Source organism: Dermacentor andersoni, chromosome 10 (assembly GCF_023375885.2).
Source record: "Dermacentor andersoni chromosome 10, qqDerAnde1_hic_scaffold, whole genome shotgun sequence".
Classification (NCBI taxonomy): Eukaryota; Metazoa; Arthropoda; class Arachnida; order Ixodida; family Ixodidae; genus Dermacentor; species Dermacentor andersoni.
This window is the reverse complement of record NC_092823.1, coordinates 53,084,991-53,102,029: the sequence shown is the minus strand read 5'-3', so window position 1 is coordinate 53,102,029 and position 17,039 is coordinate 53,084,991. Positions and strand designations below refer to the sequence as shown.

Here is a 17,039-nt window from a genome sequence, read left to right as displayed (position 1 = left end):
AACTTCATCTTGGTATACACCTCACCCACCTTCTCATATATGAGAAGAAGACTGAGGTCTTTAGTTTGTTGGGATCCTCGAAATCCTTGCCCAGACAAGGACCGTCACTGAGGTGACCCAACATTTTAAAAAGAAATTTGACCTTGCGTTTGGCGCATGATAGCCTCAGTTGCTTATGCGCCATTAAACCCAACACAACACAACACAACGCATAAAAATGTTTTGACGTCATAGCAGTATTAAATGCGGTAATGCTATCTCGGCATATCCCTGAATGCATCGCCACGAGCAAATTTCAGGAAGCCTGCACAGTTTCGTACTCATAATTATTTGTGGATGGAAATAAACTGGGTGTGACGTCACATGTTCGTATTATAAAGACATTGTATGTACTTTTTCGAACGTTTTCATTGGTGACGTATTGGGTGAATAATTTTCAACTAGTGTTTTGATCCGTGCGATGTATTCGCGCTTCAATCACACAGAACCGCATTTCAACCTCACCTTCGCCACCGTGAGGATTGACCTTCGCCTTCTGGTTCGTTGTCGCCCGGCCGCTGCCTGCCTCCTCAGCTTCAGTTAATATCATCAGTAACAGCAGCAGCCTATCTATGTATACTGCAGGACAAAGGCCTCTCGCAACGATCCCCAATCAACCCCGTCTTGCACTACCTAGTTCCTACTTGCGCCTGCCAAATTTATAATTTCATCACCCCAGCTAATTTTCTGCTGCTTCGACTATGTTTCCCTCTCCTTGGCATGAATTCTGTAACTCATTTAGTCCGCCATTCATCTGTTTTGAAGTCTAGGGTTTGGCGAAAACTCGTCTGGCGAGGAAAGAACATGGCCGAATAAACGTACACTCGCCACATGAAAAAAATCAAAACGACAGATTGACGTTTCGGCGCCCAATACGGGTGCCTTGTTCAGAATGAACGAAAGCATGATGGCCTTTATTATATATGCGTCGGAAGACGTAATCGCTTGCCTCCAACTCGGGGAAAAAAAAGTTATCATCCCGATTGCTCGTTGAATCATTCTGCATACAATCTACTACTAACACGATAAACCGGACACCGGGACCCCTCCCTGGGTTGTACGCAAGCGCATTACGTCATCCTACGCATATATAATAAAGACCATCATGCATGCCTACTCTTGAGGAAGAAGCTGCCTACTGCGAGCGTCAGCGAGAGTTGACTCGTCAACGGGCTTGTCGTCGTACGGCCGACCCCGAGCTACGCGTCAGAAATGCCTAATGCCAGATGCCTGAGATGCCGCGAAATAGAGTAGTCCTAAGTCATGCTCATCACGCGATGCACGCGAAAGCGAAAATGAGGTACATGAATGGAGAAACAAAAGATTCACAATATTTGCTGCTTGCGAAGTTTAGAAGAAGAAGAAGAAACTTTAGTAAAGAATAGTCCGGCAGTTCTTGATGTGGTGGCCTCAGGTGACGGCTCGAAGTTCTTGGATTCGAGCGGCATCTTTGGCTTGCCGGACGGCCCAGAGCTGGTCTGCCAGCTCTGAACTTCTGATAGCTGCCTCCCAGCGGCGGCGACGCCTACGGAGAAGGTCCCCCGCGGCCCCCGCATCCGGGGCGGCGTCGGGAAGAACGGAGCTCGAGCCTTCTCCTACTCTGGCAACAGCCGCGATTCTGGACGCGTCGCCAACGGAGCTGCTTTGATTACCGTTATTGCCGGCACACTCCCAGAGCATGTGTCGCAGCGTTGCTCTGTGTCCGCATGTTTTACACGCGTCTGTTGGGTACAAACTCGGATAGCAGTGGTGTAAGATAGCGGGGCTAGGGTAGGTGTGTGTCTGGAGCAAGCGTAATGTTACGGCCTCGTTCCTGTTCAATTTATCGTGCGGTGGCGGGAATGTGCGTCTTTCAAGTCTGTAGTGTTGGGTGAGGTCTCTGAACGTGGTTAGGCGATCGCCCCACGCCCAGTGTGTTTCTTGTTGCTGTGTTTCTGTTGTAGTGAGAAATTTGGAGCATTTTATTAACCGCTCCACGATAGCTTCGCATCACGTAGCCTTCAACGTGTGCGTTGCACCTACATAATTTTCTTTCTCTTACGACATAAATTGTAAGCATGCCCGAGAGCGATGGCATTTTCTTTAACGTACCAAAATTCTTGTGAATTTATGAGCACCTCTGTATGAGAAAACAACATCCCTAAGTTTTTGTGACAATGGATTGACAAACAAAAAATATATATTGTGGGAACGGCGTGGTCCCTTAGTCCGTGCCAGCGTTCCCTAGTCAAGGGCGGCCGAGCCCCAAGAGCGCCCAGCTGAGCCTCGAACCAGCGCTCGCGCCCAGGTGTCACTTTGTCCCCTACTTGGACTGCTGGCTCCGATGCCGGAGCTCCGATGATGGCGATGGAGGTATTAACATAACATAACATATATATATATATATATATATATATATATATATATATATATATATATATATATATATATATATATATATATATAGTCGTTCAACGTATTTGGAATTTACAGCACAAATTTGGTTAGTGTAGCTATTCAGCGCTCCGGCTATTTGCCGCTATAAGTGCCAGTGTTTAGCCAGTGAATATTTAAAAAAAATTGTCTGTGTGGACCTGGGACGCGACATAGCCTCTTGGAGAGATTACGGAAAAATACCGGAAAATTAAGTGAACTTCAGCTAACTTTACCTTTATATAAAAATTAAATGACATGTTTCTTGAATCTGACATAGGTTGCTTGATAAGTTAATTTGTAGCTCTAGTATAACTGCCTTATTGTTTACCTCTTAGACCTACAGAAATTTCCTTTTTTTCTTTCAAAATTACCTGTCTTTGAATACGATAATATGCAAACCGAATCCAAAGATTTGAGGAATACCACCTCCGAATAGTAAAGTCAATAGCATTTCTTAAACATTGCTATGCAGAGGGAAACACAAAGTGCGCGAGGAGTCCTTCCGGTAAAAATTCGACAGCCGTTCCCCTGTGTGAAAGCGGATGACCAGTGAAGCAGATCAATCGGCGTTGAGCTTCGGAAGATGGGCCGGCGCGTACGGATACAGGCAACGGTTCGTCGTCGAGAAATATGGAACCGCTCCCATTAAGTGAGCCTCTGTACACGCCTTGTACTGAACAGAGGCACGTTACCATCTATCAGCGCCTCCTTACACGTGTGGCCTACTAGGAACTCCCCAACAATCTCGCGTGAGCACCACGTCAGCACCGCGTCAGAACATTCACCGCCTTTTGTGGTCGCTCTTCGGGCCGCATTCCGTTAATTTCCGAGAGTTCGTTAATGAACCATAGCCCATCAGATACTCGGCAGTTGCAGCTGAAGCTGCGACTCTGAAAGCCTCTTCAGAACCTTCCTTAGGCGTCGTCGTATGCCGGCATTGCAACCTCGTGGCATCATCGTCTCTTCGCGGTATCCTTGGCGTCGCGCCATGCGTGGGCAGCTCTTACTCGTCGACTGCATACGACATTGCGGGCACAGCTCTTCTTCTCGGGCCGTCGGGATGGCACGACATCGACGGTCTCTCTGACGCACCGCTGCTCTCACTGTCGATCCTCGTGGATACTCCACTGTTCAGGCGTACTAATCAGGAGTGGCGTTCCCTTAGCAACAGTGGAGCGAAATGGCACCAAAAATTTTCATTGGTTGCCTTGTCATGCGAACACTACGTCACGCACTACGTCACATATTCATAGACACAGCTGCGACGGAGTGCCGTTTTGGACAAAGGTGGCCGTCAAACCGAGCTGCGCCGCGAGCTACGATATGTGTTTGCTTTTGTGGTTGGCTCTCTCACCCTAACATAATAAGGAAGAGGTTTTAGGGGAGAGCTTGGCCGCGCAAACGCAATAACATTCCGTGTCTTAGCCACAGGCAGCTTCGCTGCAACAAGAAAAATAACAGCGTTGGCTGTATCGGGTCGAAGTAGCAGTGGGGCACATGAAAACCCTTGTGTGCTTCAGATAATGTTTGGGTAGTGTAGTACAGGGATCACGTTCACGCAATACACAAGTGACATTGCAACATGGTTTCCTAGCTTACGTGCCTGATTCACAACACAGCTCGCAATAGATGGATCCTGCTCGCTCCCTACTCGTGGTTGACCCGCCGTGGTGAAAGGTGGCGAACACGAATGGGCAGCCCTGTCTCTTGCGGGCCAAGTCCCCCTCATTACGCTGTTACTGCACTGCAGGGGTCCAGTGCCAGCGCGCTAAAGCCGAGGAACCATCCAATTATTGCAGCTAATTTCACAGTTTGTAAGCCTTCAACTCCTGATAAGCCCTTGTTTTTGTCGGATAAGTTATCAACACCATCATCATCATCATCATCATCATCGGACTGGTTACACCCACTGCAGGGCAAAGGCCTTTCCCATACTTCTCCAACTACTCCGGTCATGTACTAATTGTGGCCATGTTGTCCCTGCAAACTTCTTAATCTCATCCACCCACCTAACTTCCTGCCGCACTCTGCTACGCTTCCCTTCCCTTGGAATGCAGTCCGTAACCCTTAATGACCAACGGTTATCTTCCCTCCTCATTACATGTCCTGCCCATGCCCATTTCTTTGTCTTGATTTTAACTAAGATATCATTAACTCGCGTTTGTTCCCTCACATAATCTGCTCTTTTCTTATCCCTTAACGTTACACCTATCATTCTCCTTTCCATAGCTCGTTGCGTCGTCCTCAATTTAGGTAGAACCCTTTTCGTAAGCCTCTAGGTTTCTGCCCCGTACGTGAATACTGGTAAGACACAGCTGATATATACTTTTCTCTTGAGGGATAATGGAAACCTGCTGTATATGATCTGAGAATGCCTACCAAACGCACCCAGCCCATTGTTATTCTTCAGACTATTTCAGTCTCATGATCGGGATCCGCAGTCACTACCTGTCCTAATATATGTATTCCCTTACCGCTTCCAGTGCCTCGCTACCTATCGTAAACTGCTGTCCTCTTCCGAGACTGTTAAACGTTACTTTAGTTTTCTGCAGAATAATTTTTAGGCCCACCCTTCGGCTTTGCGTCTCCAGGTCAGTGAGCATGCATTGCAGTTGGTCCCCTGAGTTACTAAGCAAGGCAATATCATCAGCGAATCGAAAGTTACTAAGGTATTCTCCATTACCTTTTATCCCCAATTCTTCCCAATCCAGGTCTCTGAATACCTCCTGTAAACACGCTGTGAATAGCATTATATAGATCGTGTCTCCCTGCCTGACGCCTTTCTTTATTGGGATTTTGTTGCTTCCTATATGGAGGACTACGGTGGCTGTGGAGCCGCTATAGATATCGTTCAGTATTTTTACAAACGGCTCGTCTACACCCTGATTCCGTAAATACCTCCATGACTGCTGAGGTTTCGACTGAATCAAACGCTTTCTCTTAATCAATGAAAGCTATATATAAGGTTTGGTTATATTGCGCACATTTCTCTATCACCTGATTGATAGTGTGAATATGGTCTATTGTTGATCAGCCTATACGGAAAGCTCCCTGGTGCTTTGGTTGACCAAAGCCTAAGGTGTTCCTGGTTCTATTTGCAATCACCTTACTAAATACTTTGAAGGCAACGGACAGTAAGCTGATCGGTCTATCATTTTTCAAGTCTTTGGCGTACCCTTTCTTATGGATTAGAATTATGTTAGCGTTCTTCCAAGATTCCGGTACGCTCAAAGTCATGAGGCATTGCGTATACAGGGTGGCCAGCTTTTCTAGAACAGTCTGCCCACCATCTTTCCACTAATCTGCTGTTACCTGATCTTCCCCAGCTGCCTTCCCCCTTTGCATAGCTCCGAAGGCTTTCTTTACTTCTTGCGGCGTTACTTGTGGGATTTCAAATTCCTCTAGACTATTCTCTCTTCCATGATCGTAGTGGTTGCCACTGGTACTGTATAAATCTCTATAGAACTCCTCAGCAACTTGAACGATTTAATCCATATTAGTAATGATATTGCCGGCTTTGTCTCTTAACGCATACATGTGATTCTTGCCTATTCCTAGTTTCTTCACTGCTTTTAGGCTTCCTCCGTTCCTGAGTTCCTGGATAAGCTATACGTGCCTACTATGGCCGAGAGAGCTCTCTCAAACGCAACCGGTCCAGCTCGGATCAAAAGACGTAGTGCCGATCTGTGGCGCTCTGAATTCCGAGTGAGAGCATAAACTGAGCTACGGCTACTTTAAGCCTCACACAACAATAGCGCCATATGCTTTCGTTACAGATGCATGAATGTGTTGTGGATACTTTCCATTGCCCATCCAATTGCAAATATATAATCGATATTATTATTACTACAGCTTTTCGTTACATACGACACTTAACGCTACATGTGATATTAAACAAAAGCCCCCACCCCCCCCCGTTGACAACAGAAATGAAAGCCATCTCACGTAAAAAAAAATGAAGTTGATATAGTTAGACACAAGCATGTAATACCATTAGCGACATGTCGAACGGACAATTGAGGATGTTTTAAACGAGAAATTACACAAATACAGGGAAGTAACGGTATGCCTACAGGCGCATGTACAGTGGTCTTCCTGTTGAACGAGAGAAGTCTCCCATGTGCTACCGCATCGAAAGTTATTCGAAAAGAATATCTACATCGTGTGACCAAAGGGTGGGCAAATAATAAATGAAGAATAAATATGTCAGTTTGTGCTGCCTAAGAGTGACACTACCTGTCGCCGCACCATCTCGCCTCACACCCTCTCCTCTTTAGAAGAACCCCACCTATACATACCGTGGCGAAGAAAGCATACGTCGCCTTGAAGAAGACAAGTCCACGTTGGCTCCTGCTTTCACCTTGTTCTCGTTTTGCTCACTACCTTATTGTGGGTGATTGGCGATTGTTGATGAGAAGTGATGTCGCATGCGCATTCAATTAGGAAATAATGTTTCTGGAGCTAATGCCGTTTTCTTGCCGCAGAATGATTCGGAAAAGTGGTCCCGTCCATCGTCTTGTGTGGCTCTAGAATTCAATAAGTGCTTTCGTATATTTTAACAACAGCATAAATTGAACTCCCTAATCTAATCGAAATCAAATAGTAGATAGTATTTTATTCGTATTCAACATTTTGAGTATTCGCAAGCATCAATTTAAAATATATTTCGTTAATGCGGTGTAGCACGTAATAAAGTAGATGATTTCTGCACGTGAGAATAAATATGTTTAAGGTTGACGAGCGTCGGATTGATTCCAATTCTTACTTACAAATTTATTTATGAAACGACAGCTGGGTAATTGTGCAGACGTCTTCACTTGGTGGTCTATTAAGGGCACAACATGCGACGAGTTTTAAATCTGATGCCGCACATGTTATGCAGCTTTATTTCGAAAATATATGACAGTTAGAATGCCCGCTACTAAACGAATTCATGATTACGACTTTCAATGATTTTCCAGCTTTCAGGGTGGTATAGGGCTTCTTTTATCCAAGACAAAAACTTGTAAACACGAACGGTGATTGAATATCTACTCATGAAGTTGCAGCCAGTTGATCCAGCGCTTAGTATGCCTACTTGCACAGATTTTCCTCTTTTGCGTCTTATGGTTATCGGGGCACCAGAATCGCCCTGTAAAGGAGAATGCAGATCAAACGGGGAGGGGTGAGAGGCTTGAACAATCGAACTTTTGAAAACGCGCTGCAGTGATCATTTGCCACGTGCCGTATTTCTGGCCACCTGCCGCATTTTGCAAGTAATATTATACCGTTGAATACTGTGCGGCAGTATATTTCGATCATAGATACAATTTGTGGATCATATTGCCAACATATTCTACACTTGATATATAGAATTTTTGACGGACGCGGAGAGAGCGAAAGTGGAATAATGAGACGAAGGCAATTTTGGCCGACGTGCATAAAGTTGTCGGCATGCTGCTCTGCAAAGGCGAGCCGGTAAAGAATTGAAAACCCACTAAGACACACAGAGACAGCGAAACCAAAAGGGATGAGAAAAAGATAGACTTATTATTTATATGTGAAATCGCGATTGTTATATGTCATATTAAAGATGAAAGCTATATGGTTAATTACCTTTGAGTATACTATCGAGCATATATAGCATCTCCTAAAGCTTCAGAACAACCTCAATATCCCGAAGATTGCAGTGCACCTTTTGTACCTTTTGCCGTGTAGATTGCCCCTCTTGCAATGGTCAGCCAGGTGATGACCCCCCGATGCCCGTGTACTGCAGCGTGCAGAGAAACTTGCATACTCAAAAGTTTCAAGGCTCAATAAGGTAGGGAACTGTTTTAGGCATCTTGCATTGAAAACAACGGGGTTCCGTTGGCACCGCGTCACTTCATTTATTAGGAAAAGAAGATATATGTTTGCGCAGTAAGTATCGAAGTGTGGGGATTTGAAGAACGTCGAATGTGTTATGGCGTGGTTGTATATCCAGAGTTGCCCAAGCCATAGACGACTTTGGCAACTTGGTCGGCGTAAGAAGAGATAGATAGATAGATAGATAGATAGATAGATAGATAGATAGATAGATAGATAGATAGATAGATAGATAGATAGATAGATAGATAGATAGATAGATAGATAGATAGATAGATAGATAGATAGATAGATAGATAGATAGATAGATAGATAGATAGATAGATAGATAGATAGATAGATTGCTGGATGAATGGATGGATGGATGGATGGATGGATTCAAAACGGTTGTAGCGTGGAACTAATAGTAATCGCATTATTAAAAATAAAAACAAAAGCAAACGTATACCGATAGATTAATTTATGCGAAACAATTTTTAAATGCGTAAGCATTTCTATGCCTATGCAACGAAAAAACCTTCCCTCTGTCCTTCCCGTCAGACGACCACTGTCAATATTAGGGCAAGCTCCACCACTGGAACACCTAGCACCAACGTCGGTGTGACGTGGCATGAGGGATCACGTGGACACAGCGGCCGCGTCGGCTGGTTCGGAAGCGCCGAAGCGAGCTGAAAACGAAAGTTTAAAGTGCCACCTGGGCCGCCCATCTGATTAAGTGATAAGGCTTTACCGCCTTGGATGTCTGCTTGACAACATTTAAAAGTACTATAATAGGTAGTGGATGCCTTCGGAGGTGTGCGGCATGGTAGGCTACTGCTCGGTGCCGCAGTTCCGGACGTACGCAATGGAGCCCGATGTCGGCCTTATTCACACGTAGCCGCAGCGCAAGCGGCTGCGTGGAGCTTGGCTGGCGAAACTTAGAACTAGCAGATAGCCATCGGCTACAAATCGGGTATGCAGCAAGCACAGAAGAGAGGAACACATCTGCGACGGCGCCAGGACTGTGCGATGTTCGGCGAGTAGCAGAAACCGCCCACTGAGATACTCGCCCGCGCCCGCTGCTCGGCTAATGTCATGACGGTTTGGTCTATGAACTTGTTGATGCTACATACTGGCAAGTTCACTGGAATCGAATAGGAGCGGTAAGACGCACATTAAAAAAAGGCACGGCATATGGTCACGTTTGGGCAATGAATTAATGCACTAGATTACGAAAAACAAGCAGGGGGAAATCGCACGCTGAGAAGACCGCTAAACATACAGTGCGACGCAACTTGGGAAATGATATTGAAATCTCCAAGAATTTAGAAGACAAAGAAAGATTGAATCGTCGCGACGGCACATCACAGTCGCCGCAGCTAGGCGTCAAATTCTCTATAACGGAATTATTTTTGAACAGTTCTGATAGCGTCCACGCAACAACGGTTGCTAGTGTATTGTCAAATACTCATATGCTGCGGCCTAAAGCTCACGGCATGGTGCGAAAACGCGCTCACAGCGAAAGCAAAACATTGTGCCCGGACATGCAAACGCGCAGTCGGTCGCTGCGAACCTGTGCGATCGCTGGATTGAGGCTCCATTGCGTTATGCCCCATTTGGTTATACAGACAGCCCACTATAAGAACATATTTCACATAGTTTACTCTCAGCGTTTGGCTACCTTTCACGCAAGAAGCTGGTTCGGGAGACTCCATCGCGGCGACCGCGCGCAGTGGCGTTCACTGTACGTATTCGGTAAAGAGATAGTGTATGTAAACGATTCTGTACTTTCAGTTTGCCCACCCGTACAAAAATGACTGTTGATTAAGCATTGATATATTTTGGGTAAATGTTGAAACAATGGACTTAACAAATTTTCAAGAGCAACTGAGTTCACTCAACATTTGCACAACAATATTACCGTTGAGTGTTCCCAATAAACACTTTATTGAGTAATTTGCGTTGATTTTTCTAGTTGTTTTTTTGTTGTGTAGCAGTTGAGTCCAGTACATAATAATTAGGACTCGCATATGAAAACATTTCAAAAATTTATTGCGATGCACTCCAACCTAATTCATGTCCCTTTGCGGCAGGTAGGTTCTTCTTTCGCCTCGCTTTCATTAAAAGAAAATAATTTGTGACCGATGGGGTGGAATCGAACGTCGGCCATCGAGCCCGGTACTCAACCAATAGGCCACGAGCTCACGCATACTCCTCTCATTCGAAAGCCAGTAAGCTCTGAAATGCTTGGCGCGTGCACCGTGTACCACTTCTTCGTGCTGTCGCTACAGCTGGCGCTTTGAAGCGCCTGTCTCCGGGACCGGCCCACTTTCGTAGCCGTTTTCGCTACGTGAAAACTGCAACGTTAGACTAGATTCATAACCGCCCAAGTTCATAACGATTTATTTCTTCGCCGCTGTACAAATGCCATCGTAGTTTTGACATACACTAGATGACATAGCCATTGGTACGATCCAAAATGAGCACGTTTCGGGGAGCAGAATAATGCGAAATTCACTTGAAAACACGGTGACTACGCTCATCTGGAGTTCCCCAAAAGTAGACACGGCGGCGGCGCGGCCAGCGATAAGACAGGCGCCGACAAGCGACGACGTTACCTTCGAGCAGCGGACGCACTGTGGGAACCGTAGGATGCAAGCGCGCACACGCTACAACCATACACGTGTGAGGTCTTCGAAATTCCTGTGACGTACCCTCTGTCCGTAAAGCAAATACAGTTTTTTTATCCCATGTCCGATGTGCTAGATATCAAAGAACGAACGCGCTTTGAGATCGCAGCACGCAGCCGCTATAACCATTCACTTCAAAGAGCTTCGTATTCAGCAACAGCCGCAACAGTATCACAGCTAATAGCTGTATCTGCGGCTGCTACCGACTCTCGCCTTGCAAGAAGCACGCCATTTATGTGAGCCTCGCCGAACTGTCGTCCTCTGATCTCCCAAGCCTGCAGGTCTCGTATGTTCAGTCAAATAGAAGAACCCCAAAGGGAAATGAAAGAAATACAGGTAACGTACTCTTACTTGTCACCTCGTCCTCTGGAAAGGCGCTATAAACTATTTTAGAAACGTTACTTTTGTAAAAATAGCAAAATTAGTGGTAATTTTTATGTCTAGGTGGCGATACAAACGTCAAGGTAGCGTTCGGGTGTGTGTGTGTGTGCGCGCGCACGCGGTTGCAACCGTTGTAGCTTCGTTTTGCGGACACTTTTGCAACAGTACACATGGCTACCGCTAGTTTCGTAGTCGAATTTCTTGGTCGTAGTATTTATGGTTCACGCTACAAATTAGGCTGTTCTTAAAAATTTATGAAGGGTAGTGGATGAAAAATTATTGCTAATTAGCGGTTTTTCAGTGCCGTTATTTTGTGCTTGAAAGGTTTCATAACTCAATACGATAGCGAAGCTGTAAACGGCTTTCGGACTCAGTTACTTGGTTGCAGTTGTGCGGTGGTACACGCCTCGTGCTTTTTGATGAAAATAGTTTTCTTTTCTTTTCGGACATCATGACGCTCATTTTAGTGAAGTGCTTTTACGACGATAAGTGGGACGTTTACCCGTTGAAGTCGTTGGCTCAGCCAGCTACTATTCTTCGTCTGATGTGCGAGCCTGGTTGTTTTGGTGGGTTTCGCGGCAGAGGTCATGATGCCTGTTGGAGCGAAGGCACCCCGAAACAGTTGCAGCCGAACTTCTGCAGATAGGTAAGTAACCTCGTTTTGTTGGGGCACGTAGCCTTTTTTCTATTTTGACATTGACAAGCGTGAGATGTTAAGCACACCGTTCACTTTCTTCAAGCAAACCGCATGCCCCGAAGCAAAAGCGCGCGTTACTAACTCTCGCCGCCGCCACTTCGTTTGAAACAATGGTAGGCGAAGAGGCAGCGGCGCCCCACGTGCTTTAAATTGCATTGCTTCATTTGTTCCTGTCTAATAACGTTTCCTTAATTTGTATGAGAGAACACAATTGGAACATAAGGATCGGCTTCTCTGCGCAGTGATAATTTTGTACAGTAGCCACGTCATCTTTCATGGGGGCTCACGTGGGCCGCCTAAGCGCTTGTTATCGCGTTCCGATACGTGAGAGGCGCGCTGCCTTTCAAGGTATTTAGGCAGGTACTACGAGCTTACGACAACCGCGACAAATAATTGTGCAGCAGGTGTGCAGCTGTGCTACGCTTGTACCACACTCGTACCGGAAGGCAGCGTTGCACTTCACTTTTACGCATTTCGTAACTATGGCGACCGCCGTGTCAATTTGGCGCACGAGGTCGTGGATACGATCCTTGCAGCGACCGCATTCCAAAGGAGCGGAATGCAAAAACGCTCGTGCATTGTGCATTGTATGCACATAAAAATTTCCAGGAAGTCAAAATTGATACGGAGACCCCAACTACGACCTGCTTCATAATCAGATCGTTGGTTTGGCACGTAGGACGTCAGAATTACTTTTTTAAAAATCCGTAGTGGCTCATCGTATACCATACGGTAAGTGCGATCACCTTTTGTGCCGTAGCGGTTAAGCGCGCCCCGATTTAGGCTTCGGCTAATGATGCGGCGCCCCCCCCACCGCAAAATATATTTCTCCTCTTTGGGATTTGCGGAGAACGGCCAACCGATTAGTCACAGCCTCCGCGCGGTGACTGTACAAGGATGCACAGCGCAAATGAACAGAGGTGTGGTGACGACGTCGGCAAAGAACACAGCCGGCAACGGGCTCGCCTTATCGCCTATCACCGCCAAAACTATCGCGGTAGGCGTCTTTATCTGGCGCGGCGGGTTGCCGTTGAAGTACTGTACAATTTTAATAGGCGATAACGGAAACAAGCCACCGGTGTCAGCTGCCTCTTTGAGTTGGACAGATCCGAATGTGCGTTGCTTGCAGAAGCGAAAGGAGCGCCAATCGGCGCGTTGTCGCCTCGAGCTAAGCATCGCACTGGAGCATCGTTTGCGCGGCGAAGAATGACGCGTGCATGAAGGTAGCTCTCTGTGCAGACGCTACCGCGCAAAACGCGCAAGGGCGTGTACGCGACGTTCTGCACACAAATCAAGTGGGATGATGGGAGCCACGCCGGAGCGGTTAGCTTCAAAGAAGCGGTACATGTTCTCGCTCGTACAGGCACGCTAACGCTCGTATCGCTCTCGGCGTATCTTTAGGTCATTCTTTCTGATGGACTTGTACCCAAAGGTTCGATATCTCCTTGGTATCGGCTACGCACTGTCGCGTGGTCTTTGATTCTGCGAGAGCCGGGAATAATTCTCCCCGCTGTGAAACATGGCTGTGCGTGTCTTAGCTAACATTTACCGTAGCAACCCATTTCTTCCTTTTCTCGACGGCACTCGTAAAGAGTCGCAAATTTTTACTTGCCAGTATAGTGCATACTTCTATTTCATGTGTAGTTATGTGCAGTGTGTGGCAGATTCTTAATCCACGTAATCTCATTTTCTGTCTGCATTCCCTTCTCACAGGTTACGCATGCAGCAAATGCCCAGGTGCTAGAGTGTTCTACGTTAAGAGCACCTTGGCGTCGTGCAAGACACCCGTTGATATGTGACTGATCCACTAGCAAGCTCGTATCTGTGTTGCCACTCTCTATCAAGTGGGATATTCAACAATTTTTTGTACTGCTCTGTTGTGTGCTTAACAGAATGCGTTGTTGGGCAAGTTGGTTCATTGTATTTGGAAAGATTGGTTGCGCTTTCTACAAGATCACAAGGAAGAAGACAGGACAGGCGCAAACTAACAACTGAGGTTTATTCGAGGAAAACACTTAAATATCAGACCATGCCAGCGCAGGCGCATCAGGGTATCAGCAGCAGAAAAGTAGAAAAAACACAAAATAAAAAAAAAAAACCAATGGAGTGGCTCAGCTAAACATATTATCTAGGAAACGTGCCTCCCTATTGTAAAGCGTGACCGATGTGTCACTGATGCATGCTTGTCCCTTTTTTTTATATAATATGCCTCTAGAAGTTCTCGTGCTTTTTCGTTATTGCACTTGCGGGGTATTGCGGGGTAATCCACTTGCGCAGGATCTTAACCTGGTTGTGCAGGCAGATCTTAACCATAAGTGCAGGCCTCTGCTCAACCAGGTCAAGATCCTGCGCAAGTGCAATAACGAAAAAGCACGAGAACGTCTAGAGGCATATTATATATAAAAAAAAGGACAAGCATGCATCAGTGACACATCGGTCATGCTTTACAATAGGGAGGCACGTTTCCTAGATATGTTTAGCTGAGCCACGCCATTGGTTCTTTCTGATTTTGTGTTTTTTCTACTTTTCTGCTGCTGATACCCTGATGCGCCTGCGCTGGCATGGTCTGATATTTAAGTGTTTTCCTCTAATAAACCTCAGTTGTTAGTTTGCGCCTGTCCTGTCTTCTTCCTTGTGATCGTCTAGAAAGCGCAACCAATCTTTTCAAATGTTGTGTACTAGCTGCCGCATGGACGCTGTGAAGGCTTACTTTCGATTTGCTCGGGCGTTTAGTAGTAAAAGATGGGCTACCTTTTGAGGGGAGGCATTTACTTTTGTTCGTGAGAATGTTTACCAGCCTAACCAAGTGATACTTAAAAATAGTCCTGAGGCCCAAGGGACTAGCAGTGAAGAACCTGCAGACGCACCAAGTGGCGCGGGCGGTGGTTGCAGCCACCGGACATGGATGCAAGGCAGAAGACCTTATTATCCGACTCCACACAGGTTCCAACATCATTATTATAAGCACCGACAACGAAAGCGCTGCTCAACAAATTAGACGCATTACGCAGCTGAAGTTTGGAGAGCACAGCTACGACATCAACGCACACGTGGCGGCGCCGGAAGGAACGCTGCGCGGGGTAATCCACGGGGTGGACCCGGGAACCCCTGCCAAAGAGCTCGAGACAAACCTACGAACCCGAACGCAGGGTGTGAAGATTTTCGCGGCAAGAATGCTAGGGCGGTCGAGCACTGCCGTCATCACCTTCGATGGCCCCACCCTCCCCAAGCAAGTTCTGTACTATGGGGGAGAAATGTGGTGCTATCCCTACAGACCAACGAGACAGATCTGCTACATCTGCTGTCAGCAGGGACACCGGTCAGACGTCTGCCCGACTCCCGGGATCAAGACCTGCACGCAGTGTGGCCAAAAGGATCCAAAGGAACACCATCAATGCACACCCAAGTGCCAGCTGTGTGGGGAGCCCCACGCAGCTGGTACAAAGGACTGCAAGCAACGTTTAAAGACAACAAGCGAACTACGATGTGGACCCCAGGGTCAGCAATGACGCGGCCGCAGCCGAAGCAGAGGCGGAGCGCGGTGCCCACGCTGGTTCCGGAACGAAGACCAGGAGAAGCGACGCGACTACCGGAGCGAGTCGAGGAACCGCAGCCGGGGCCGCAGTGGCAGCCGAGACCAAGACCGGAGCCGGGAGCGGAACGAGTCCTACCCAACCCTGGGCGGTCAGCAGACCTGGGCGAAGCCGAAGCAACAGAAGAAGAGCGGCGGAGTTAAGGTGAGCTGGGGAGCCGGCCCTCCCAAGACGCTTTTTGCTCCGCATAACAGTAACAACACAAACACACAAACAGAAAACGAAAAAAGGCTTACTGCCGAAATTAATAATCTTAAGAGGGAACAGGAACAGACCCGTGAGGAAAACAGGCAACTCAAAAACCAATTAAGTGAACTAATAGCAGAAATACAAGAGACGCGAAAAGCAGGTTTTCCGCCTGTCAGGCCATCCTCACCCCCGCAGCAGAGCGTAGGAAGCTTACAGACTAACGAAGGGGGAATCTCCCCAATAGACGATTTGAAAACAATGATACAGCAAATGCAACAGCAAATGCAGCAGCTAAATCAAAAGATAGCCATGCAAGATCAGAGCTTTCGAAATTATGTAAGGAATCAAAACACACAGAAAACTGTAAACGACGCCAGAGACCGGCTCTACAATGAGCGCAGGTTCGGATCAGAATCCCAGGGAACGAACGCAAACTCTAATACATCAACATGGCAGGACAAAACCAGCTAGAGATATGGCAATGGAACTGCAGGAGCTACAAGCGCAAACAAGGGCTCCTACAGCAGCTCATTAGCACTGGAGGAACCCCACCAGATCTAATACTTTTACAAGAGACAAACTATATTCCAGCCCTGAGAGGATAGACTTGTCAGGAGAACGGACGAACAGCTACTCTAATTAGCAACAAGATCACCACCATTGCACACAAAGAATTCGAGAATACACAGCTCGAACACATAGTAACCGAGATAATCCCCAAGAGGAAGCGGAAAGCTAAAAGTACCTTCATAGTTAATCTATACAGCCCACCTAAAAATAGGGGAGACCATTAAACTCTTTACAGAAGCAAAAAAGCTAGCGGGACAGAACACCCTGATAATAGCCGGGGATTTTAACGCAAAAAGCCCGCAATGGGGCAGCAGAATTGAAGACAAAAAGGGACGCAGCATCTGTACAGCAGCAGAAAACATAGGATGCGAACTACTCACAAATGAGGGCCAAGCTACTAGACAGGGGAATAGCGTCAGTGTGGACACATGTCCCGACCTAACTTTTGTCAGGGGCGCCAAGCAAGCGACATGGGAAAACTTGCAAGAAAATCTGGGAAGCGATCACTACATCATTAGGATCAGCACGGAAGCAGAAGGCATCAAGAGGAAAATTGGTAAGGCAACCCTAACAGACTGGGACGCCTTCCGAATCCACTGCAAACAGCTAAAAGGGGATATAACTTCAGTAGAAGAATGGAGC

At 46.7% G+C, this 17,039-nt stretch overlaps 1 protein-coding gene across 1 annotated transcript in view; it reads right to left on the bottom strand.

Moving 5' to 3' along the window:
- Positions 1-7,305: 7,305 nt before the first annotated feature.
- Positions 7,306-17,039, bottom strand: part of LOC129388282 (chymotrypsinogen A-like) — a 61,015-nt gene continuing 51,281 nt past the window's right edge. Inside the window, exon 8 of the mRNA XM_055078427.2 lies at positions 7,306-7,585. Within this exon, the coding sequence (XP_054934402.2) occupies positions 7,376-7,585 (210 nt within the window). The 3' untranslated portion in view covers positions 7,306-7,375. The remainder of the gene's footprint in view (positions 7,586-17,039) is intronic.